Source organism: Solanum verrucosum, unplaced genomic scaffold (genome assembly GCF_900185275.1).
Source record: "Solanum verrucosum unplaced genomic scaffold, falcon-dt-bn FXZP01000108.1, whole genome shotgun sequence".
Taxonomy (NCBI): Eukaryota; Viridiplantae; Streptophyta; class Magnoliopsida; order Solanales; family Solanaceae; genus Solanum; species Solanum verrucosum.
In genome coordinates this window covers 728,611-755,288 of record NW_026020274.1, presented here as the reverse complement: position 1 = coordinate 755,288, position 26,678 = coordinate 728,611, and the positions used below count along the sequence as shown (strand labels likewise).

The 26,678-nt window shown below is 29.8% G+C and overlaps 3 protein-coding genes across 3 annotated transcripts in view; all 3 read right to left on the bottom strand.

Annotated features, from left to right (window-relative positions):
- The window catches only part of LOC125834121 (uncharacterized), a 209,438-nt gene that overhangs the window by 140,942 nt on the left and 41,818 nt on the right, over positions 1 to 26,678 (bottom strand). The window lies entirely within an intron of this gene.
- On the bottom strand, positions 1,725 to 10,070 carry LOC125834127 (ras-related protein Rab7). Its single transcript, XM_049513314.1, has 7 exons — positions 9,860 to 10,070; positions 9,689 to 9,715; positions 9,344 to 9,443; positions 9,113 to 9,259; positions 8,638 to 8,718; positions 8,340 to 8,482; positions 1,725 to 2,124 (listed from the first exon to the last, which is right to left on the bottom strand). Exons 1-7 carry the CDS (start codon positions 9,910 to 9,912, stop codon positions 2,061 to 2,063), a joined length of 615 nt encoding a protein of 204 aa, XP_049369271.1. The 5' UTR covers positions 9,913 to 10,070; the 3' UTR covers positions 1,725 to 2,060.
- LOC125834126 (probable WRKY transcription factor 51) lies at positions 11,659 to 14,775 on the bottom strand. The gene is made up of 3 exons (XM_049513313.1): positions 14,330 to 14,775; positions 13,895 to 14,041; positions 11,659 to 12,073 (listed from the first exon to the last, which is right to left on the bottom strand). Exons 1-3 carry the CDS (start codon positions 14,692 to 14,694, stop codon positions 11,890 to 11,892), a joined length of 696 nt encoding a protein of 231 aa, XP_049369270.1. The 5' UTR covers positions 14,695 to 14,775; the 3' UTR covers positions 11,659 to 11,889.

Sequence of the window (26,678 nt, the reverse complement as noted above, 5' to 3'; positions counted from 1 at the left end):
TTTTTATCCTTATTTTTTTTTATGTATAGCTATAAATTGTTTAAACTAACAATTTCATTTTGTGTATCCAATTATTTAGTATACTAATTTACTTTTCCTATTCCATTTTGAACTATTGCATCAAGTATTTTCATGTTCATTAAAAAAGTGTGGTTAAATAATTTAACACTATAACATAAAAGTGGATTGTTTGAATTATCATGTAAATTTTGTGCATTCTTCATAGTAAAAAATAATTATAATTTTAAATTACATATTTAAAGTGACGAATTTTTTAAAAAAAATCAAATTAGAAAAATTGTTAATTTGGGATGGAAGTAGTATACTTATCAATAATATGTTTTTAGATGTTATATTACTTAGAAAATAATTACAAATATTAAAGACTCAATTAATATTCTTATATAATGTAAATAATATTAAAATGATTTTAAATTACATATTTAAAGTAACAATTTTTTTAAAAATAAAAAAAGTATTAATTCGGATGAAAATAGTAACTTGTCAATAATATATTTTTAGATGTTATATTATATTAGAAAATAATAAAAACTTAATTAATGATATAATAGAAATAATATTAAATTAATCAAAAAGTGAAATAGAGAGGTGAATAGTAGTTCTCCAAATTATCTCTATAAATGAAGAATAGAAAGTAATACAAAAATGGATTGAAGAAGACATTCTCTATTTGACCCTCTAAATATAAAGAATAGAGGGTAAAATAGAGATGGTCTAACGAGGAAATATATTTACATTATTTATGATAGTATTAGACTATATATATATATATATATATATATATATATATATATATATATAAATTTTAAAGGTACAACCATAAAAGAAGAATGTACAACACTATCTAAGCACATGTAACACTTTGTCATGTGCTAAGTAGTAGATATTTTCACTTATTATATATAGTAATATAAATTTTAAAGGTACAACCATAAAAGAAGAATGTACAACACTATCTAAGCACATGTAACACTTGTCATGTGCTAAGTAGTAGATATTCCCACTTATTATATATAGTAATATAAATTTTAAAGGTACAACCATAAAAGAAGAATGTACAACACTATCTAAGCACATGTAACACTTGTCATGTGCTAAGTAGTAGATAAATAATATTAAATTAATCAAAAAGTGAAATAGAGAAGCGAATAGTAGTTCTCCAAATTATCTCTATAAATGAAGAATAGAAAGTAATACAAAAATGAATTGAAGAAGACATTCTCTATTTTACCCTCTAAATATAAAGAACAGAGGATAAAATAGAGATGGTCTAACGAGGAAATATATTTACATTATTTATGATAGTATTAGACTATATATATTTATATATATATATATATATAAATTTTAAAGGTACAACCATAAAAGAAGAATGTACAACACTATCTAAGCACATGTAACACTTGTCATGTGCTAAGTAGTAAATATTCTCACTTATTATATATAGTAATATGACCCTTTTACCAAAATACCATGCATTACACAAAAAAAAAAACATTTTGTGATTCGCTCTGTGCATGTAGAAAGCAAATCAATTTTTGAGGGGCATTCAACTAATAGTTGCTTATTATTTTAGAATTTCTTTCATTTCAATTTTCTTCAACAAAGAAAATGAATGATTCTCTGAAATAATAAAAAATCAAATTCATTTCTTTTTTTTGGTTTTACATGTAATTTAGGTGTAACTGAAAATAAGCACAGTAGCAGTTACCAATCCAACACATTATTATACGTAGACGTAGAAAAATACATACAATAAAATCCAACCACCCAATGGAGCAAAAAAAAAAGATGCACAGTTACAATCTTTGTCAAAGCCAACTGCAATACTAAGTGAAATCCTCCTGAGTTTGTCTACCTCCAGTATCTGAAATGTAACAAAAGATGTTTCTCTTCCCAAAACAACACTGAAGAAATCAAATAGTAGTATATAATAGTGGGTACAAAAGAATGGCTATGGCCGGAGAGTTATGATACGGTTGCAGGAATATTAGGCAACAACATGGATTAAGTATGGCACTCCAATTGCTACATCTGCCTTAGCATGCACAGCCACCTCTTTGCTCCGTCTCTGAAACTGCCTCCGGAATGCCTTGGAAGTATCTGTAAAACAGAACAAAGATGCTTTCAGTATATACAGGTCATACATCAGAGATACTTAAGTTTTGAGCTACCGCAGAATCCCACAAAGGCCAAAGAAAAACAAAAACATTAAGATGTACTATATCTATGATAAACTGACGCTACTCCCTCACTTCTTTCTGATCCTATATTCTGTAGTGAATAGACAGTTTCTCCGTTAAGCCAGCATAATCAACTCTAAGATATCACATTATCGTCTCTATTAGACAGTATCAGATTTTTAGGCAGGAAAATTAGTGACACCAAACAAAGTCACTACTAAGTTAGACCTCCCAAACCAACATAAGGTCAGACACAAAATCCGTTGAGCACATCTAGTTGACAACCCTACTTTTTGAGTCAATCATCAAAAGTCAGCCTGTCACCCCAAGATCAAAATCTAGACAAGTTCTCAAAATTTACCAAAATGCCTGATAAAATTAGATTCAAAAGTGCTAACAAACTTCAAACTGAATAGGGCTAAAAAGTGTATCACTTCATCTAGTAGAATAAGGTTCATATGCCCGTCTAAGATCAAGAAACAAGACAGAAATAATGTAAGATCATTACACATAAAGAAGGATAAATGGATTTATAAGTCCGTTGATTTCATCAGCATTAACTCAAGGACTGTAGCATTAAACCATAAATAAAGCTTGAAAAACATCAGAAAAACATTGTTTTGCAACCGGCGTCTCCTTTACAAAAGCATCCTATTCTAAACTAGTAGGTCCTAAAATATATCACCCAATCAATCAACAAAGCCCTTATCCCAAATTAGTTGGCGTTGCTGATGTGTATCTTCTATATTCATTCCACTTGTTAGCACTATTTCATTCTTGGGGAAAGGGTCAAAAATACCCCTCTACTTTCATTTATTAGTTAAGGTTTTCACTAGTTATACTATAGGGACAACTATGTCTCTGCCGTTACCAAAGTATGAAAAAATACCCCTCTTTTTAACGGTTGTCCACATGGCCTGACATTTGAGTGAGGTGGATGCCACCTCACCACCAGGTTTTTATTGTTTTTCTTTTTCCTTCTCTTTCTTCTTCACAAACGTTTTTTCTTCTTCTCTTTTTCCAATGGCATCCATCACTTTCCCATAGCTATATCTCAATGGCATCTTCCCCAGTAATGCATGAAACTCACCATTTCCTCGGTGCTCTATTTCTTCTCCCTGGAGCTCCGATTTTATATCTGTTCCCTAAAACACCACAATCCTTCTTCAATACCTCACCAAATTTCCATATCCAATAACAGTAAAAGCACTATTATCATTTCCCCCCAAATAGTCACTACTTTTGCTCATATTTATTTCTAATGAAAGGAAAGTTTCTTTCTGTAGCATCTATAAGGATAGCCATCTGCGTGTTCATTTTATTTTTCTTTGATATCTATTTTTCAGAGAATCGAACTTCAGACTTCCGTTGCCATATACAAGGAAGAGTTTTGGAGTTTTAGTGTTATTCCTTTCCTGAAGGTACCATTTTCAGATTTTATTTTATTTTATTATTTTTTTGATAGCAGAGAAATCCGTCTGTGACCCGCCCTTTGGACCAATGATAGCCTTCTAAACTCGGTGCACAATGGGCCCGCCCCTCTACCCTTCTCCACTTAAATACTGGGCTTCGCTTTGTATGGTGTGGGGCTTGAACCTGTGACCTAAGCCACAAATCCTCCACCTTTTGCCACTCGAGCTAGGCATTGGGGGCTGTACCATTTTTAGATTTTTATTTCATAATAGTTGTGTTTGATGCATATGTATCTATCAATGAACCTTCTTTTTTTGTTTTTTTCCTGATTTTTAATTTTTTGGGTTACTGGATTTTGGTATACAGAGAGAACGAGGTTCTTATGAATGAGGAAAAAGGGAATTGGTGAGTTTCATGGGTTATCGGGGAAGATGTTATTGAGGTATAGCTAAGGGAAAGTGATGGAAGCCATTGGAAAAAATAGGAAAACAAAAAAAAAGTTTGTGAAGAAGAAAAGTAAGAAAGAGAAAAGGAATAGGAAAAGAAGAAAAGGAAAAAGAATGAAAATATGGCGGTGAGGTGGCATGCCATGTGGTGTTGACCTCACCCAAATGTGAGGTATGTGGACAACCGTTAAAAAGAGGGGTATTTTTGCATACTTCGGTGGAAATATTTGGCCCTATAGTATAACCAGGGACAAACTTAGCCAGTAGATGAAAGAAGAGGGGCAAAATTGCCTTTTAGGTAAATTAGGAACTTTCTAAAACTAGAGATTCATCAAATTCTCACACTTATCCCTATCCAAGCCTAATGTATTTTTTATAAAAAAAAGTATTTACCAAAAAAAAATTGGAGAATACACTTGACCTTCAATCTCATCGTCATCAATTGTATGAGGATTTCCAAAGAGGTTTATAATATCTTGAACTCAGTGTTTTTAAAAGCAAAAAATGCAATCATATGAAAAGATTCATTGAACTTGAACTGAAAAGTGAGAAATGAAATGCATCACCAAAATGTAATCAAGATAGCTAACTTTAGCATCTCGTATACAATAATGTGGATATAATCCGACTATCCAAAATTGAGACTCAAGGAGCATGTCACTTCTCATTTGGATCACTTTGTGCATCATAAATTTAAGCACACACTTCTCTGAAGTGCATTGTTTTACTTGTGAAACAATAAACTGTTGCTTCCCGTTGTCTCATTGTTTTAAGCGACAAAGCAGGGGCTTTAATGACACAGCCTAAGTACTTAATTCAGCGACTAAGCTTTTGGTTTGGATGCTCAAATCCTTTCGCATGGAACCCAAACATTGGTCAGCCCTTTTGCACAATTATCTTCTCTCTACTTACTGTAATGCTCTGAGCTTCTTTCTTTACTCATCCCATTGAGCCACTTTAAGCTTTTTTCTCTCAACCCATCCCATGGAGTTGCTCTATGCTTCTCTCTTTCACAAATTCAGCCCATAGAATCACTAACATTGCTCCAACCCAATGTTAGCTTGTTGAGCCTGTTAGACTGAGTGAGAGTCCAACATTGGTTGGGAAATGGGTTAGTGGTCTTCTTATATAGACTCGGCTAATTCTCCTCTCAAGAGCTATATTCTGAGGTTGAGTTAGGTAGGCCTGAGGGCCATATCTTCACATGGTACTAGCAAGCCCATCTATACTTGAGCCCCCAATATTATATTCAGCATGCTCCAATTGGCGGTTTGGGCGTGCAGGGGGGTATTAGAGTGGGTTGAAGTCTCACATTGTTTGGAAAATGGGCTAGTGGTCTCCATATATGGACTTGGTCAATCCTCACTTCAACAACCAGTCTTTTGGTTGAATTAGACCCAAGGTCGTATCTTCACACTAATTTGCCTCCCCCTACTCGACCTACTCATGTTGAGCCTCCTCTCTCTCTCCCTAAAAACAACAACATACCTAGTATAGTTCCACAAGTGAGGTATGTGGAGGGTGGGTGTAAGCAGACCTTATCCCTAAAGAGTACCCAAATTGAAAGAAACAGAAAAAGAATTTTCAGTCGATGCGTGTAAACCGTAGAACTGGGTTACACATCTATGACGGTGTTAAGAGGACACACTTGTTCCTCACTGATTGTACAAGTGTATCCAAGGGGTTCAGAGTTTCCTGGGTCACTGTACTGTTGCCTTAAGGTTTTGGCTTAAATGCTCAAAATTCTTCCACAAACATATAACATTAATTTTAACTAGCTAGTGCCTGTATGGATCTTTTGCTACTGGGTAACTCTATTCACCAATGCTTACACATATTTGCTGCGATTTGAGCTTATATGGTTCTACCCACTTCATAGACCACTAGGCCACACCTTTTGATGCATAATTAGGAATATGTCTTCTTTCACACCCATCTTACATTCAGTAGACCGTTAAAGGAACTCATTTTCTATAGTGTTCATTCTATCACAGTTCACCAAATTTTGTGCCAAATGAGCTATGAGTAAACAGCAGGCAGTGCTGTCCCTACTCAAGAAGGGGCCTTTCACTCTGTAACAGGTGTTTCTTTGCAATAGTTCCTGGAGAGCAGGAGCCATATATTTCTGTTCTGTAGCTTTACCTGACAGATTTGGTCTTTGTTCACAAACCTGTTTGGGGTAAAGCAGGCCACGGATGTAAGGAAGACCCTAATATGCTGGCAAGGGCAGAAGGTCGGATAAAGATACATAGAGGCTTGGAAGACTGTTCCTATGTGCATCATTTTGGACAATTAGACTGTGTGGCTGGGAAAAAAAAAAGTAGATGCATTGAAGGAAGAATAAACATATTTCCTTTGTAAAGTTTACTGTCTACAAAATCTATATTTTTGATGTAAAAGCAACATTCTAGAGAAGATGTCGCAATTTTTGGGATCGTTGAGTCAATAAGGAAATCATAAATTCTGATCTCTTGTACTTCCCCTGGAACCCTCTTGGTACTGTTTAACCTTTACCTTATCAAAATAAAAAGGAGTCACAGAGACAAAGATGCAAAGAAGCAGTGTTCAGAGCTATTTCAGATTCACCACCTAAGCAGGATTTATTCATCTCCCTAGCATGATAGGTTGGAACCTTCACAAGAGCTATGGTACAGTCTTGCTCTTCGTCTATATGTGCAATAGATCAAAATTAGTTTCTGCAAAACATATCTCTTACAAAAGGCCAACAAACACACTTTCTGATAAGTATTATCCTGCCTACTTATTCCTCTCCTGAGCAATGTTTATGCTATAAACCTTTTGCTGTTTTTCCAAGATTTAAAGTCCTAATCATCAATTGGGTCTACTGGAAAAGACTTTCTTGCAGAACATTGTCATTGCTATGCTGTGGTGAAGATTCATTTCATATTATCCCTGATTTAATGTCTTCACAAAAAGAAAAACTGAGATGGACCACAAAATGGTTCTGAAAATAAATCACCTGATATTGGCGTATTCTTTTATACGTAATTTGTTTCTATATCACCAGCACCAAGAAGGTGGTTAGGGTCAACTATAAAATACTATACTGCTTATCTAATGGACTAAGGCGATTCATGACAACTTACATATAATATACAGCAGTGCAGCATCCCAAAGACTCCTCCTAACTATGCTAAAATACTATGCTACTACTCTATCTTTCTTTTTGGTAAGTCAAACACTGATTTCACAGTCTTGTTATCACATTTTCTGCCACTAATGGATTTTAGACTTCAAAATCTTCCCTTACGAGAGATATTCTAATGTCTACTTGTCTAGTCTTCATATAACTCTCTCCTGCATAATTTTCCATGTGATAGTTATCATAAACTAGACATGAAAGTAAGGAGAATCTCTATGATTAAAGAGATATCTTTTGCATGCAACAAGAAGAGAGTTTCTTAGATGGACCTTGGGCAGTTTTTCTTGGAAATGGTTTTTCGAGAACCTTCCCCAAAATATTATATGGAATTAAAGAAAAACAAATGTGCAAGAATAGTTGTTGTTTCAAAGTTACAATGGTTAGTTTGAACCTAAAATAATTCTTAGCCTGTTGTTTGGTTTATCCGTTAATGATTTAATATGTTTTGCCTTTTTTCTTCTAAAAACTTTTTGAGAAAATAAAACCAAACAAACATTTCAAGTGTGTTTAAAATGACACAAGTCATTTTCCAAGGAAAATCTTATCTTGGAAAATAAATTCTAGTGTTCGATTGATGAGTGAAAAGTACATTTTGAAAACAATATATTAAAGATTAATAATAATCTTAGTAAATCTGAAAGTGTTTTGATGAGATTTGAGTATTAAGATTAATAACAGTATCTTAAGTATAAGCTGATGTAAGTGATATGAAGTTTAAAGTCCAGATAGTTTTAGGGTAAATCACTTCCGACCGTAAATTAGGGAGGTCATTTTTCCCCCATTATATGTTTCTGTCAACTGAATATCAGAAAATGACTTTCTCATGAAAAACATTATCCTAAAAAGTGACTTCTGTCACACACCCTTCCAGAAATTTTTTTAACTCCTGAGTATCCCCTTAATGTTAGTTTCATTGTACTCCACTAGCAAACATTCTTGTACATTCGAGGGGTCACATGTTAGAGTAAATTCACTTAACACCTTCGGGCACATCCCTTGAGTTAGCTCATCTTATTATTAATGCGAACCTTCAAGGTATGTAAGCACCATATCACATAAAAGCAACAAACAACAGTGAGTTGTTTATATTCATGAAAATTCACAAAAACTCACATATCCTGCTCGTGCTCATTGGCCAAGGCAGTTTTTGCAATAGACAAGAATGCAGCATCAACATTTATATCCTCTTTTGCTGATGTCTCAAAGTAAGGTATCCCTTTTGAAGTACACCACTCCTTTGCTTTCTTCTCAGAAACCTGTTCAGCATGCAAAAGACAAATCAGTCACAATTATTGCAGAGAGAGAACAATATTGAAGAAAAGGAAACTTCCATAGAGGATCAATCAAGAGCAAGAGGTACACACAATCCAGAGACCATAATTTGAAAAGTCTACCGCTACCATTGCCTTACCACTCGGCTATTTCCACCATCTATATCAATCTTGTTCCCCAGTAATATGAAAGGAAATGTTTTAGGGTCTGGCGGATTAGCCTGCATATCAATAAATTATGGTGGTTAACATGGATCGCAACTTATCTTAGTTCCACAATCAACAAGACAATATTTGCATGAGGAAATGATGATACATTCCAAAGTTATAACAGAAGTAGTCCAATTAAGATTTGAATGTAAAAGCTTATACGTGAAACTCTATAAATGCACAACATAATCCCAAATCTTTTACCTATCAGGATCTTAAACAGGAAAACAATGCAGGGATTAATTAGTCTCAGAGGCGTTTAACTAAGCGTCTCAGAGGCATTTGCCAATTTGTTGATAACATGACTCTTAGCAACGTATAAGCACTAAGCAGTCAGGATACCCTAAGCTACTATATAAGAAAAATCACTGAACCAAACGAATCCACAGAGAATAATCACCCAACCTGTTTGAGAAATTCTTCATGCCAATTGTCAAGGTTATCAAAGGATCGCATTACATTAACATCATAGACCAAAACACAGCAATCTGCACCTCTATAAAATGCAACCCCAAGACTCTGGAATCTCTCTTGACCAGCTGTATCCCATATCTACCAAACCAGAACACAAACACATTGAGTAAATGCATAATTCCATAAAACATTTTTCACAATATCAATAGCCAAGAAACCCACTTGGAGTGTAACAAGCCTGTCATCAATTTGAAGCTCCTTTGTCACGAAATCAGCTCCAATTGTAGCTTTATATTGCTGACTGAACTTCTTGTGTACATATCTTTGCTAACCGTCAAAGACCCACATTCACAACTATTTTAATTATAAGAAAAAAACACAATGCACTCCTAAACAGTAATCATAACAAATACACAGTAAATAAAAGAACCCAAAACAAGAATACAAATACATACTCATAAGTTAGCTAAATTCTGAAAACTGAGATACTCGTAAAACCCAATTCATTATTTCAACAAAAAATTAAACTTGACCTTCAACAATTAGCAATGTCGTAGAAAAGGATACTGATTCATTAATGACGTTTTACCAACCCTGTAAACCAAAAAAAAGGAGAAATTATATTAGCACTAAATACTCCAATTTATTTCCCAAATGACTAGCCGGAATCAGAAATTTCTCAAATTTGTAAAAAAAAAAATTGGAAATGAAGATTGAGAAGAGGAAAAGGGATCGTACCCACTATCGCCAAGGACGATAACTTTAAGCAAGGTTCTTCTACGAATAGACATGGCAAAAGAGAAATCAAAAGCGAACCCTGTTTTTTCCCCTTTTGGAATTTGGGAATTTCAAATCTGGGTTGACAATTTTCAGAAGAAAGAAGAAAGAGGATTGTAGAGAGAGAAAGAGAAACCAGAGAAAAGCGGCGCCAATTTCGATATTTTTCAGACACCATTTGTTGGGGTGTTTTGGACATCATAATGTAAATTAGTGTAATTACTATTTTTGTAATTACGGAAAAAATTCAAATTACACAAAAAAAAAATGATTACTTACAAATTCCAACGTAGATAATCTATCGTAATGTAAGCATATTAACGAATTAGTGAAATTGTTATATAGGTATAAATTTGAAAAAGTAAATATGTAAACGGCTAGGCGCAATGTATTAAAATTCTGTATTTTTAAAAGTTTTTCTTATTTTATATGGGGTAGAATATGAAATAAGAACATGTCTATTAAGAATAGTAGAAAAAGTTTGATATTAAGAATAATAGAAACATGTGTATTAAGAATCATAGAAAAAGTCTAATAAAAATGTTGATACATTTTTATACACTTATATATGTATTGTTATGCAGGTGTAAAAAAAAAATGTGTATATGTAGGCGCAAGGTGTTGAATTGTATATTTTTGAAAGTTTATTTTATTTTACTTGGGATAGAATATGAAATAAAAATATGTGTATTAAGAATAATAGAAAAAGTCTATTTAAAAATTAAAAAAATCCTTTAAGTAAGAAGCTACTGTGTGACAATTTTATTCATTATTAATCATCGGATAACAATTATTTTATTATTAATCATCATAAAATAATCCTTATATCATTAATTATCGTTTAAATATTTTTATTTTATTTTATTAATCTCTATATAACTTGACGGCAAATCAAGTGGCCCGTTAATGTCACTGTGGTGAGCCCACGGTTATTGTCAAGTTAAAGTTGAGAGATACTAACATTATTGCTATTAAATTTGAAGATATATAATTATATAATTGTATGTCTTTTGATTAATCTAATTTACAAAATCAGTAAATATAATATATACAATATTATTCATCATAAAAATCAATTATCACTCTGAATTATGATAAATGAAAACAAAAACTCACATTATTTTTTACTTCTGTGAAAGAGAAATAGAGAATATATGAAGGTAATTGGGGTAGTTGTGATGACAAAGGTTTGTGGTGTTGTAGTCGATGGCACAATAGTGATAGTTAATTGTGATGATGGAGTTGATTAATAATAGTAGTTGAAAGCTACCGAAAAATGTGGTAGTTGATAATGGTGTTGGTGGTGATTGGCAATGGTGCACCCTAATTGCGATGGTGAAGATAGTTGGTAATAGGAATTGCCGCAATGGTAATAGTGGTTGAAGGTGATGACGACAGCGTCAACAACAGTGGATATAATGGTAAATTAGTAGCAATTAATAATATTGGTTAGCAGTGATGATTGTGATAGCAAATGTGGTTGGTCGTTAGCGAACAATGGTGATGGTTATAATGACAGTTGATGATTGATGGTTATGGATAAAGTGATGATAAAATTAAGATTTGATTCGAGATCTTAATAACTAGGACATATTCGGACCAAATAATTTTAATAGAAATAAATGTACTTAATGACCTTAGATTCAAACCCTATTAAATACAAAGAAATAAAACCTAATTAATATGTAACCTCCATAATAATTGACAAATTTGTCATCGCTAATAAATTACATAAACAATATTTCTTTTATACTATCAATATATATATAACTTATAAGTTATTGAACAATAGATATTTTGTAAGTATAAATAAAATAACAACTAACAACATAATAATATCTCTATATTACACATGATTATGTACCACAAGTGAGTGATTAAAAAATACTTATATTTTCTTCCTATAAATATAAATAATTGTACATAAATAGAACAACATACAATATTTCTTATAAAATTAATAAAAGTCTTGATTATTCTCCTCAAGAAGATCAATAGGAAGAAGATGATTCATTCAAAAAGTTGTTTGCTGGCTTTTCACTGCAGTAAATGATAAAGGGACTTTCATGATTGTGTCTTCCTTCATATGTAGTCATCAAATATCTTGAATCATTTCCGTCTCTTTCTACCTGTTTCTTTACTTTGCAATCTCCACTTGAACACTTGTAGTAATTCCTATTTAATTTCCCCAATTTGTAAACAAATTATTAGTATATTTTTACCTTTTTTTTCATCCCATACTTCAATTTCAAATAAGGTTGTGACTTGTGACTGACTATAAAACAATAATATTTTCAGTATAATCCTACTATAAGTGAAGTTTGAAAAACGTAGAAAGTATTGTGGGGTAGAGAGAGTGTTTTTGATAAACGTTCAACTCAAACAAAGTGTAATCAAAGCAGAAATGAATGAAAAATAATGACAACAAAATAGCAAGATAATCAAATGAAGCAACAAAATAAATAAATTCTTAAAGTTCACCTCATGTCACTTCAATTAAGTCCATCTCGGTGCACTATTATTCGATTTATATAACAATAATATATATTATACAAGTTCTCTATATTTTCAATTGAAGTACAAGTGTACAACTCTCAAAACATATTAAAAAAGTACTCCTGATGAACCAAAAAAGCTACTAATAAAGTAACATAATTAAAATTTAATTATATTTAATTAAGTATCATTTATATTCTATTTTTCAATCAGGTTTACATGAATTTCAAAAAATTGTAAGTCTTTCGATCCAAATTCCTTTCGTGTGATTTAGGTAAGTTACAAAATTAATAAAATGAATGGTTGTCAAAGTAGGTCAAAAGAATCTAAAATATATTGGAATAAATTTGATAGGTAACCGACAAGAATAAATGCATCATATATCTGCATAAATTAATGGTGGACTTACTAGTCAAGTCTTCAAGATACCCATTGTAAATTAACAAGTAGATCGTCAAGAATATTTTCTTTTTATTCTTCAAAGTTCGTTTGGATTAGCTGATTATAAATAACTTATCAATTTAAAGTATCGAAAAATATTCTTAAATACTAAAGATCTGTTTGTTACAAAAAAGATATTTGTTTTGAAAGATGATTTGTAGAATGATTCTAGTTCATAAGTGAAGGCGTGAAGCACTATTTCCTCATGGCCAACGATATCTAGGAAATAAGTGATTTATTTATTTATTTATTTGTGTTAGCTATGTAAATAAAAAATATTATTTTAAATACGTTTATATATAATCTAGATAAATATTATGGGGGTAGGGATAGGGGTGGAGGTAGTGATGGGGTAGTGGGGATAGAGGATACAAGGATGGGGAAGACGAGGCATATTAATAGGTGGGTGGATATATTAATCAATATAAAATGTTGCTTGTGAAATTTATTTTCTCTATTTCATAAAAAAAATAAGAAACTTATTTTCTTAAAGAAAATATTATTCAAGAATTTTAACTAATCTAAACATAAAAAAGATTTTATAAACTCACTTTTTTAATAAATAAACAACTATTTATTTGGATAATAAGCATATGTTTAGTTTTTTGGGGATGAAAGAATATTTTCATAATCATGTGACTCAATAGAGCAGTCTAATTAGACCATAAGATATAGGACCACTATATATTATATATTAAATATATTTTCTCAATCTATATATTTTATGTCTCTTGCTAGTTCTCTCTCTAGATAGGCCTACTACAGAAAAAAGTTGAATTTCAATCAATTAGTTTGAGATTATGATTTTACTAATTGTATGTTTAGTAAGTAAACATATATCAAAGGCTTCTAGCTAGCACCCAATAATTGGCTTTTGTTATATTTAGTGTTTCTAAAATAATCCGAGAATATATATATCTTTCTAAAATAGTCCACCTTTAAAAGCAAATGTAGTACATAATAAGTAATACATAAAATAGAGAATCAAGACTTAATTTGAGCCAAAACATTATAATTTATTTAATTGATGTAAATCTAAGCATCTAAAATAGTGTTTACCTTAGATTTATGTTGGTTTTCACTTTCTTTTTCCCATATTTCCTCCATTTGTATCCATCATCCAAGGTCTCAAGTTGTGTCTCTGTTCTAAAAGCAATTGCATGTTTTTCACCTTTCTTTTCTTTCTCAATCCCCATGCTTGAATTTCTTTAGAAAAGAAACAAATCAAAATCAAACAAACAAGTAAATAATAAATAAATAAACCATCAAAATCGTTGAATAATTATCAATACTTATTATAATTACTCTATCTACTTATTATAGAGATGGAACTATAACTTCGATTTCAAGTTCAACAGAACTCAGAAGTTATAGCTAGATCCACTTTAAGTATAAATAATTAAGTCAGAATCCAATAGCATGCATTTTTTACTATTCATAATGGTAAACTCAAAATCTTAACTCTAGCTTTGTCTACGTAATTCAGTGACTTACTCATGATTCATGTGAACATGTGTTGGTGTGGCATCAAATGAACTAGCTGATGATGAGTTTCCACTAGTACTATAGGTACTAGTACTTAGCTCTTGCTTCATGAAGGGATTTTCTGAAAAAATTGAAGCATTATTGTAGCTATTATTTGAGTAATTGGAATAATATTCTTGATCACCATCAACTAACAAATCAAGAAATGAAGTGTCATAATCTTGATACTTATTATTATTACTATTGTTATGGCCATAATCTTGATTCATGTTGATGATAGGATCATGAAAAGCAAAAGAATTAGGGTTTATAGTTTGATAATGTTGATGAGAAATGACATTTGTTGTTTCTTGGAAAGTGGAAGAGAAAAACATGGTCTAATATTATTATTTTTGAGAAGAAAGACTTTAGAGAGTCTTTGATAGAATAGATGGTATATGTGGTTTGTGTTGATTATAAAGTGATATATACTATGGTTTTATATAGTCTATTTAAGATTGTGGTGAATCTTTGGCTTGGGTTTGATGAGCTTTCTTACCACCTTCCTAGTAGTATCTATGGAGTTTCTCAAGTTACTTTTTTAAGTGTCATTCATCTTATGTCATCATATGACGAAATAATAAATAAGAGTATGCTCTCCGTCCTAATTTATGTGATACAGTTTGACTTGAACATGGAGTTTAAGGAAAAAAAAAGTTTTTGAAATTTGTGATCTAAAATCAGTCATAGATATTTATGTGATCATAAATCATTTCATTAAGGGTAAAAGTATTAACTATAGAATTCTATTATTCTTTTAAAACTGATTTAAAAGAAAAGTGAGTTATATAAGTTGAAAAGGAGGAAAAACAAAGTTTGAAACTTTTTTTTTTGTTCCTATTGAGTAAAAAAGTATACTAAAATCATATTTGGACATACAAAAATCTTCTCTCTTTTTTTCAAAGAACATTTTTAAACTATGTTTTGTTAGTTTTGGAAGATGAGTAATTCAAGTGAAAAATTCCCCTCACTTACGAAACTTTGATTTTCTTTATAAATGAAAAACGCATATCTAAACATAATTTTAATTTTAAGTTGAATATTTTTATCATCAAATATTACTCAATTCATATTTGCACACTTACTTACTTGTTCAAATATTTTTGAAAAGTTGAAGATTTTACTGAAATGAAACTAGTAATTTAGTTGAATAAGATACAATTTCATTAAGAAATTCTAAATATATCACTTGAAATTCAAATAGTGAAAAATATTGTACTAATTATGAGCAAATTAACTAGGACTTGGAAATATTAAAATATTATCTATGTCTAAAGGGATTTTAAATTATTAGTAAAAAGGGATATGAATATATACCATTAATATTAGAATTTGATGCTTTATCCCGTTTACACAAATATAGGTTAGTCATCTCATAAGTGTCATTCTACTTGTGTCATTATATGATGAAATAATTAAAGAAACAGGGGAAGTTTGGAATATTTTTTGTCCATAACTGATTACAAAATTATTATGTCATGGACTTAAATTTGCTTGATAAATTATTGTTTTTTTTTTGTCCATAATTGGTTTAAAAATTATTATGTTATACTTGATAAATTGTTATTTTCTTGTGATCAATATATAAGTAAAAATATATTATTTTAAAATATTTGAATATAATTTAGATACATACTATGCAAGAGATGGAGGCAGGAGTGTGTGGTGCTGGGTATAGGGGGATAAGGGATGGGGTAAAGATAAAGTGTGTTGGAAGGAACAAGACACAATCGCAATGAAACGGCACAAACTACTTTTTTCACATTTCATATTTTTTTTTTTGTAAAAATTATACAAATCTCATAATATTAAGAGCTAATTATATTTTATCCCTGTTCTATCCTAAATTACAAAAAATTCTTAAATTTATAGGATCTCAGTCGGATACATCAGGAGGGATATATACGAGAGGAGCAGAATGTATCCAATAAGGGATAGAGATGTATACGAAGAGATAGATGTATCCGACAGGAAATACACGGACCATGGTGTATGTAGACTGTAGTATACAAAATTTGGGCTCAAATTCACAAGAGAGTCGACTGATCTGGTACGACTGGCCCAGCCCAATCATATTAATAAGAAAAATATTACTTTTACATATTACTCTCTCCGTTTCTTTTTAATTGTCATGTTAGTTTTTAGAGAGTCAATATGACTAAATTTTAAATCTAAATTAGATTATATTAATTTCATATTTTAAAACAAAAATTCAGATATCCAAAAAATATATGAAAAATACTACAAATTGCTCCATAGCTATATGGTAAAAAATTATATCTTTAAATGTTAGTCAAAGTCCATATTGTTTGATTCTCGAAAAGGAAACTATGACTAAAACAACGAAGGGAGTACTCCCTCCATCCGCTTTTAATTGTCACGATTTGCTTTTTTATATTCAAACTATAAGAATTGAATCATATTTTACGATGCATTTTTTCATCATATTAATTTGAAAAACTTACAATTTATAGTACTTTTTGTATAGTTTTTGAATATCTAATTTCTTTTGTTTAAAATATTGAATTAATGTAATTTAATTTAACTTTAAAATTAGTCAAATTGACTTTTAAAAAATATGACATGACAATTAGAAATGGATGGAAGGAGTATTACTTAAAAATGGAAAAAATAAGAGATAATTGACCTTCTGTTAGCTGTTCTGATTAATTCTTTGTCATAAATTGATATTAGTTAATGATAAAAGAAACTGAGCTTATCTAGGCAACACACATTTTTGACTTTACTGATCAATTTGTTGAAAAAAGAAAGAAAGAAAAAATCAACTCTATTTACTTTCAATTGAAAAATTAAAGTCCAAAATAAGTCATGACATATGTCACTAACTTATCAGAATAATCTTTTATTTCTGTTCACTTGAATATTTCTATTCATGTTAGTTATTATTATTTTTATTTTATGAGCATTTTATAGTGTTATATTATTGTCTTGTCGCATTAAATTATTGGAAAAGATATAATTATTTTATAAACATTTTCCTATTAGTTAAATCAAAAATTGACAAAAAGTATCTTATTAATTTAACTATTGAGTAACATATTTTAAAAAATAAAAAATCAATAAACCAAACTGATTATACATAAAATCAAACCTGAGTGATCCACACCCGTGTGCATTTATTTTTTAGAGAGATGATTTGGCCATTACTCCATCGGTATAATTTCCAACTTAGAATAACATATTTGGTCAAAAGGTTCTAGACATGATAATAGGATAATTGGTTTGACTAATTTTGTGGAAATAATGAGGATTGGCCACCCTTAAATATGATGATTTTAGTCTATGCACTAAAATTAGAAAAATTCAAGGAATTAACTCAGTTTTTATGGATGAATAAAGACCTCACATGTAAAAGTTACACTGTTTTTTGTTGCTAAAAGTAGTGTGACAAATAACCAAAAACGTACCAAAAAATATGAGCACAAATTGGACTCGGTATGTCATATAAATAATTAATTGTGAGCTATAGTCTATAAATACACCTTTTTAAAGTACGAACTAGCGTGACGCGTTGTAAATAAAAAGTGAAATACTTAAATGTTGAAATCCTATGAGATGGAAATGAAATTATGCATGTGGGTTCGGTCGTACTCAGTCTCGTTTGAAATTCTAGTTAACGTCATTTTAAACTCTATAAAAACATTGATTAGTTTTTAAAAGTCGGGATAAAAAAAATTTGACTTTTTAAAATGATTTAATACACGTTGTTCACCAATGGAAACCTATGAAATTAATAGGCGTTAGTTGACAATTACAAACAAATAACGCGCTTCAAAACCAAAGTAAACACTACATACGACCTAGTGAGTGCACATTTACATCAAAAGAAAATTCTTAGAAATAAAGATTATTAATTATATTAATGTCATGAACTGAGATAACACTAGAGAGTTGAACGATTGAGTTTTGATCTGTATTTTAAGTAATTTTTGAACAGGTTAATAACCCGTCTATTTATTATTTTAATCAATCTTGATTTGTCTAAATTTAGCTCAATTCATTCATTTATCATCGGTCTAAACATGAATATTAAAAAGAACAAGATGTCAAACATGATTTAGAAAGTTAACTACGAGTATTTATGTATTGGTTACAAGTTACGATACATGATAATATATTATGAAACTAAGTTTTAAGATATTTATAAAAAGTGCTTACCCATCACAACTTAATATATAGTTAGGTAGTTAACCAGAGGTCTTGGGTTCGAGTCCTGGGTGTGAATTTTTTTTTGTTGGGAGCGCCACCTCCGAACGGGTCCTGCAGTGCGCGATTCAGATTTAGTCTGTGCTCTGATGTGGGCTTCCAGACACCGGGTGAGGAAAAAAAAAGCATGAGCAATTCCTTTGTGATATAGAGTATATGTAAAATCAGACTAAAACTGAGCCTAGAGCTTAAATCAAGGGCTTCTTACATAATTGGCACAAAAAAAAACTTCAACAAAATAGCTGCATTTATATATATACATGTGTAATATAATGTATCAATAGTGTCGATCGACACTGCTTTCGTTGAAATTTTTAGTATTATATATATAAAATTCTGAAAAAATCAAAATATACGTAGAAATAATATATATTAATTAATGACATATGTTGAACAAGTGAACTTTCTTAATTAGTTTACTGCAGGATGGAACAATCATTCTTTCAAGCGTATGACCGAATTTAGTTGAACTAAAATATAATTTGTATCCTATTATAGAAGTTTGGAATTGGACAAAACAATAAATTGTTGTAGTTTACTTAGATTTGTGTTTTATGAATACGCTTTGAATAGTGTTTGTTAATATAATATTGTTGTATCAATTATTTATTTTTAAATATTAATACCTCTCGAAAAAAAATCTGTGTTTGCCACGATATAAATAGTAGATGTATGATATAATAATATTTTGACGCACATTTTGACTTTACGAATCAACTACTCCATTTACTTTCGAGTTGAAGTAAACTTAGTTGACATTTCAATAAAGAAAAATCAAATCTCAATAGTGTGAAATATGTCATCAAGATGAAAGGAGAAGTTAAAGGGACAGAGAGAAAATGTGCGTGCATGACTTTTTAGAAAAATAAAGAATTATTTTCTTTTATATATTTTCAATTTTTAGATAGATATAGTAAACATACACTTTTAGAAATGGTGGATTTCTTCCGATCACGAATTAATGAGAAATTTGTGTTATAGAATATAATTTTTTCATCCAGTAGCTGATTGAATAAACACATGATAAAAAATAAATTCTTGCTGAAATACTGAGAAATTTCTAAAAAAAAATTCAACGTGAAATAACTATTTTTTTTCTCTCTCTCATTGATTCAATATAATTAAGATATCTACGATAAATAGTCATCAAACATTTTTCACTAGAAAGTTTCAATGAAAATATAGTACTTTTTTTAGTAGTAATCCCAATAAGCAGGGTTAGAGCTAGAGGAGTAGAAGGAATCATTTGAATTTCTATGCTCCAAATTAATTTCATATTTATCATATTTATTTTTATTTTTTATTTTTTATTTTATTATAGTTTATTTTTGAAATTCTGTCGGTGCTAGAATAATTAGAACACATGAAATAATATTATTTAAAAATTGATAACTGATAAAATTTACACACATTACATGCCATCTTTCAATTGCTACCTTTATACATATTTATCTTTTAACAAATTTATAATTGTTTTAAAATCCCATTGAATTGGCCACCTCCCAAAACTTAAAAATTAAAACTATGATAACAATAGAAACAAACAGAAAATCTCCAATATTTCGATACAAGATATGTTTATTGGTAATCAACATGGGCATTTATGAATTTTTTTGGGTACAATGTGTGGATTGTTGTTTGTGTTAAAATATTACTCCCTCTGTTTTTATTTTACTTGTTCCGTGTTTTTACTTGACACTCCCCTAAAAATATTTATGAGAGATTTATTTTGTTTAACTAACAAATATTACTCCCTCCGTTTTATTTTACTTAATCCATATTTACCTGACACTCTCCTAAAAAACATTTCCAAGAGATTTATTTTATTTGACTAGCTTTATTAATTATATTTTAAAATTTTGAATTTAACTACTAATACTTTATGTGAGATAGATATCCATAATTTTTTTAATTATTTCAAAATAGAACAAGAAAATAGAAAGTTGTCATATATGCACACATAATGTAAGTATGCGTTAATCGAATATCAAAATTGGACGAATTTGTGATAAAAGAGAGGCTAAATGAAAATTCCTCAATTACTAACGTATTATTTCCATAATATGTGATTATATCCGTCTGAAAGATAAAACCAAAGCCAAAACCAATCTAAGAGTTTAAAACACATTACAAAATCAGAATGAGCTAAACAATTGAAATTATCAATATTAATAATATTTATTCGATATTTATTCTACATTTAATGAGATGATTTATTATTTATTATACAAATATATATATATATATATATATATATATATATATAATAAAAGTTATTTTAAAAATTAATTTTATGAATACATATTGGGCCAGTGCACAGTACCGGCGTCCCATCACTAGTATATATATAAATTATAAAAACTATATTTTTTAATATATAATATACAAATATAGTAGTAGATGTCGGGAATGCATGTTTGGTCAAGAGGTTCTAGACCTAAGATATTATTATAATTGGATGGACTACTTTTGTGGAAAATTAAGAGGCCGTCACTTAGAAAATTAAAAGAGAGATTGGTGGGAAAGGGAAAAAAATGTATGGTCAACTACCCTTCAATAGGATGATCTTGATCCACTCAAATTAGAGAAAGTTAACGATCTCATGTGTGTGCATCTACGCGATCAAGTTAATTGAGCAAATGATTTCTTAAAAATAAAGAATTTTGAATTTGAAATCCTTATATGATTATTCGATTGAGCTCATTGTGTATGACTTGTGTAATATATTATTGCTCTTCTATGTAATTTGTGGGCCTACACTGAAACGGATTTATGTGCACTCAAAAGATAGCGACGACAAATGCTGGAAAAAAAAAGTCCCTTACGTATGAAAGTTACACTGTTAGTTGCCTACATAGTAGTGTGACACATGACCAAGAACGTGCCAAAAATATCGATACAACTATTGGACTATTGTCAATTGTCATATTAAAAAATGATGTTGAAAAAAAACATGATTTTAATTTTATTTTATATATATATTTATAACATGATACTCTCTTTCATTTCAAAATAAGTAATATCATAGCCAAAATTCTTTGTCCAAAAATACATGTCATCTTAGAAATTCAAGACAAAAATTAGTATGTTCCAACTATATCCTTATACTCCATCTGCTTAATAGTGTTCGATTTTCAAAAAAACATTTATTAAATTGAAATAATTTAGTAAACCTCATATTATATTTATGGATTTTTCAATTAACTGATTTTTATTAAGATGCCACTTATTTTGAAACAATCAGTTTCGCTTTTAACCTAAAGTTACCACTAATATTAAGCCTTTGGCAGAAGATGTTATTGATTACTACCATTATCTTAGTAATACTAATTTCTTAGTTCTTAGCTTATCAATATCTTGATTTAACTAGTAAATTAAATAATTTTAGTTTCAACTTAAAACAGATGGATTACTTGGACAGTTTATCAAAAAGTAAGAAAGTTCTTCGGAATATCTAGACAAGAAATTAATAATTATAAGACAACATGCCTTTAATTAATTTTATATATTACCTTTATAGTCCTAAAAGTTCATTCTTTGAGAGTGAAAGTAGAAGGTCCAAGGAAACAGGACAGTTGACTTGTAAACTTGTTTCCTATTAGTGTGAACATGACCAAAATGTGCCCAACTTTGTCGCGAATGGTAGTATGTTTGATTAAACTTTTAAAAATTAATTTATTTAAAATAATTTAAATTTGATCAAATTTTTAAAAAATGTTTCTAATTGTATTTTTCTTAATAGTGCTTTTCAAATAGTTGTTTTGGGGGACAATTACTTTTTTTTAGGTTCTTAAAAACAATTTCTAAAGATTTAAATGAAGCTCAAAAGCTTGGTCAAACAGATGATTAGAGTTATTTTGGTGTGAACATGATTGCCAAAATGTGCCATAACATATTGGAATAGAATATATGCATGTTTTATCATTATCTCGTGAAAAAAAAAAACTTATCTCTGATAAATCATATTTACACGGAATCAATGAAGAAAGTAAGATATATTGTTTATAAGTAATAAATAATGTCTATTCTCAATTTAATTTGTGTCTTCTAGGTATTTTCCAAAGGAGGGACAATAAATTGTAAGTTGTCACCATGGGCCACATTCAGTGTTTGTACCAAACAACTAAATATTAAACATATACATCTTGCATATAAAGTTTTTGTATTTTGTCGTGATGAAGTGATATGCCTTTTTGATTTTGTGATTCTTATGGTTTATTTTGTTTGAATTGGTATAATATAAAATAAAATGAATGTAGGAAAAATTTACACGACACAACCAATATAGTTTCAATATTACTTAGAGGTGTATCCAAGATTTCGAAATGATGACTTCACTATTACGAAAAAGTAATCTAAGATACAAATTTGATCAATTTGACATGTAGGGTTTTATCACTAAATTGTTAAAATTATTAAATTATAGGTCAAGAATTAAGTATTATCTATTCAAATGGTGTGCGAATATATATAAAGTGCTACCAATAACCATTTAGAGACGCGTCACCCAATTTTGGGAAGAAAAATAAAACAAGATTCTAACTTCACTTAGAGAATTTCATCCAATCATCCATTCTTGCATATATGCCCCTGTATTTACTCGAAAGAATATAACGTTACTTTTCAAAAAATTACAAAAATTATAACGATAATTTGAATTTAGTAGAAAATACACATAATATACATATCTTCTTATTTAAAATTTGAAATACGAATGTATCTCATAAAATACAATGGTATACAAGTGAATTTTTTTTATGGTGGATGGGGTGTTTCTTGTGATGATTCATGTGTATCTCATAAAATATAAGTGTCATATAGATACAATGTATTTCTCTTGTGCGCGAATTATACAATATATTCCGTTATATTTCTAAATTAACTATTACTATGTTAAATAAATGCATGAACTATCGTTATTTTTCGTCATAAGGGGCATAACTATCGCTATATATGAAATTTTCTCCATAATGTATCACATGGAAAATAAATTCTTTGAAATAAGCAATTTCACGTATGAGATGGGTTAATTTATAGACGTGGTTGACAAGGAATAATCAAAGATATATATGAGCAAATTAATTAATTGACGTTAGCTACAGTATGTGAACATATGGCTATTGGACTTTAACACCTTGTTTGAAGGTCTGTCGCCCGTTGTGTTGTGTTATATTGTATTGTAGTATATTGTTAGTTTAAATACAATGTTTATTTTGATTGTTATTTAAATTTTATTGTAACGTATCGTTTAAATCCATCATTAGGTAACGACGAAAAGACTCATTTTGTGTAACGACTGATTTGGTGTGATCGCGTCCTTACCTTAATATTTTCTTCTCGTTTTATCTTCACTTATTATTTAATAGTTCTATTTAAACATTTATCCTACTTTTTCATAATAGCTCTACCTCGTACCCTACAATTTTTTGTAGGTTGTACCATTCAAATTATGGATGTGTAACATTACATAATGAAGGGGAACGATACAATCTATTCAAATGTTGTATTCATTAAAACAATACAATATAATACGATATATTATGAAACAATACGTAACAATCATCTAAACAAAGTTTTAACTTTTGTTCTTGTCTATTTGTTTCAATAATAGTACTGTTATTACGTGTGTTTAGAATAGTTCTTTGAAAATTTAGCTTTTGTGACGATAACAACACGAGGAGATTCTAACTTTTTAATAACTAGAAAAAGTATTTGTATATATTAGCAATTTAGCACATTAGTCTTACTTCCCCTTATCAATAAGGAGCAAATTGAAGTGTCTTTACAAAAATAAACTTTGTTAAATTTTAATTTTCTAATTTTACTACTTTCCGATTCACACTACACTATCTTTAAAATCCAACATATATAATCTAATAATAATAGGTCATGATGGTGTCATATTTTCATCATTGTGTCTATTATATGCTCATGAATCATGATAACAACGCACTGTTTGATTATGAGATTTTTTACTTTTTTTCTCTTGAGTATTTTATAATTTATTTCAGAATCAATGTTTGGTTATAAAGTTTTTGAAATTAGAAAAGTCATTTAAACCTGTTTTCCAACTTTATTTTCAATTCAACTGCATAAACTCCCGCGAAAGTGAAAAATATTGAGAATCTATGATCAAACAATTAGACTCTAGTTCCAATCCTTTACAAGTAATGGGGCATTTGAAAATCTATATACAAATAGACAAAGTCCAAAACCCAAATGTAACAAATTGTGAAAATGATTTCTTATGACCCGTTACAATTAGAATAATGTACCGCTAATACGCTATTATTTATCTGATTATGAGTAGGGTGGAGTGTTTTTTTTTGGTATTATTTTCCGATGAAAATATTCTGAGTAATTAAGACGATTTCATCGGAGAAGGGATTTTATTCCTCGATTGCAGATTTTTAGGCTAATTTATTTTAGGGATAATTGTACAGAATGACAAACTTATAATCTAAAATAAATGGAGTAGCTACTGTTTGATTTAATTGTGCCCCGTAGCAAACGTTTGTCAGTCGCCTCTCTCCCTCCAAATTCTCGCTTGCCACTCTCCCTTTGTCGCTCGCTCCCTCTGTGCTCGCCTCTCTCGCTTTATACAACATAATTGTATAAATTGTGTTTTTGCTTGTATAAAGCGAGAGAAAATTATATATACACATGCAAATACATATATATTCGTCCTATACACTTATAATTATACAATAAAAATATTTCCCTGCCCAGTTCTCTTTTGCCTTTCTCTCTTTCTCGTTTTATACAAACACAGATTATACAATATAATGTAAAATTTATGTTTGTATAATGTATAATTTATGTTGGTATAAAGCGAAAGAAAATTGTATATACACATGCAAATACATTTATATTCGTCTTATACACTTATAATTATACAATACAAATATTCCCCTGCCCAGTTCTCTTTTGCCTTTCTCTCTTTTTCGTTTTATACAAACACAGATTATACAAATATAATGTATAATTTATGTTTGTATAATGTATAATTTATGTTTGTATAAAGCAAAAGAGAGAGCGATTTATGATATACAAATATTTTGTCAACGATTTATAGAAACGAGAGGCTAACAACAATTTATACAAATGCCCTGCCAGCGAAATTATACAAATCTGAAGAGGAGCCAACGAATTATACAATTGCTTCTTTTTGTATATATGTATAGCGAAATAGACATAGCTTTCAATTGTATATGCATAGCGAATTATACATATATATATTTGCTATGGAGCGCAATTATGCAAACTTTGCTATAGCATACAAATATAATTTTTTTATTTGCTATATGTGAAAGTTGCTCTTTATTTTACACAAGGCCTTGGTCAAAAGAAAAAAATTCACCACTTTTGATAAAAGAAGAAGTCTTAAAATTAAATTATTGATTGATTGATTGTAACTAATGGACGTGCAAGAAAAAAAGTAAACAAAATTAATAACGCGGTTTGAAAGTTTAAAGAAAGTTGATGAAATGTTCTGAAATATTAAATGATAAATGATAATTGAAAGATATATTGGTGTGTTCGGTTGATCAAAATTTAGAAAATATTTTTCTAATGATAGTATGAAAAACAAGTTATACAAATGATATTGTACATTGATATTATTCTCCACACCTTCCAATAATAGGTATGTTTCATATGAAGAAATATGTTTTCTACGAAAAATATTTTCTTAAAAAATAAGTGGATTTTTACTTATTGTCTCCGTATCAAATACACCTAACCTTTAACCCCCACCCACATAGCCCCACATCCCCACGACCCACCATCTCCACCCTTAAAAATAGTATTTGTTTAATTATATACAAATGCATTTAGAGAATTTTTTTTTTTCTCTGCTTATCAAACACAAAAAGATAAGAAAATAACTCACTTTTTCTCCTAAAATATATTTTCCATCATGCGGACACACATCCACAGTGTTGGACTGTTGGCGATACAAATTCAACAAGAAATTCAATCAGCAGACTAGTCAAACTTTGAGATTGTGGGTCAAAATAGAATACTTGGGCTAGGGGTGTACAAAATCGAATCGAAAATTGAACCAAATCACAAATTGAGTCAAATCGGAAAA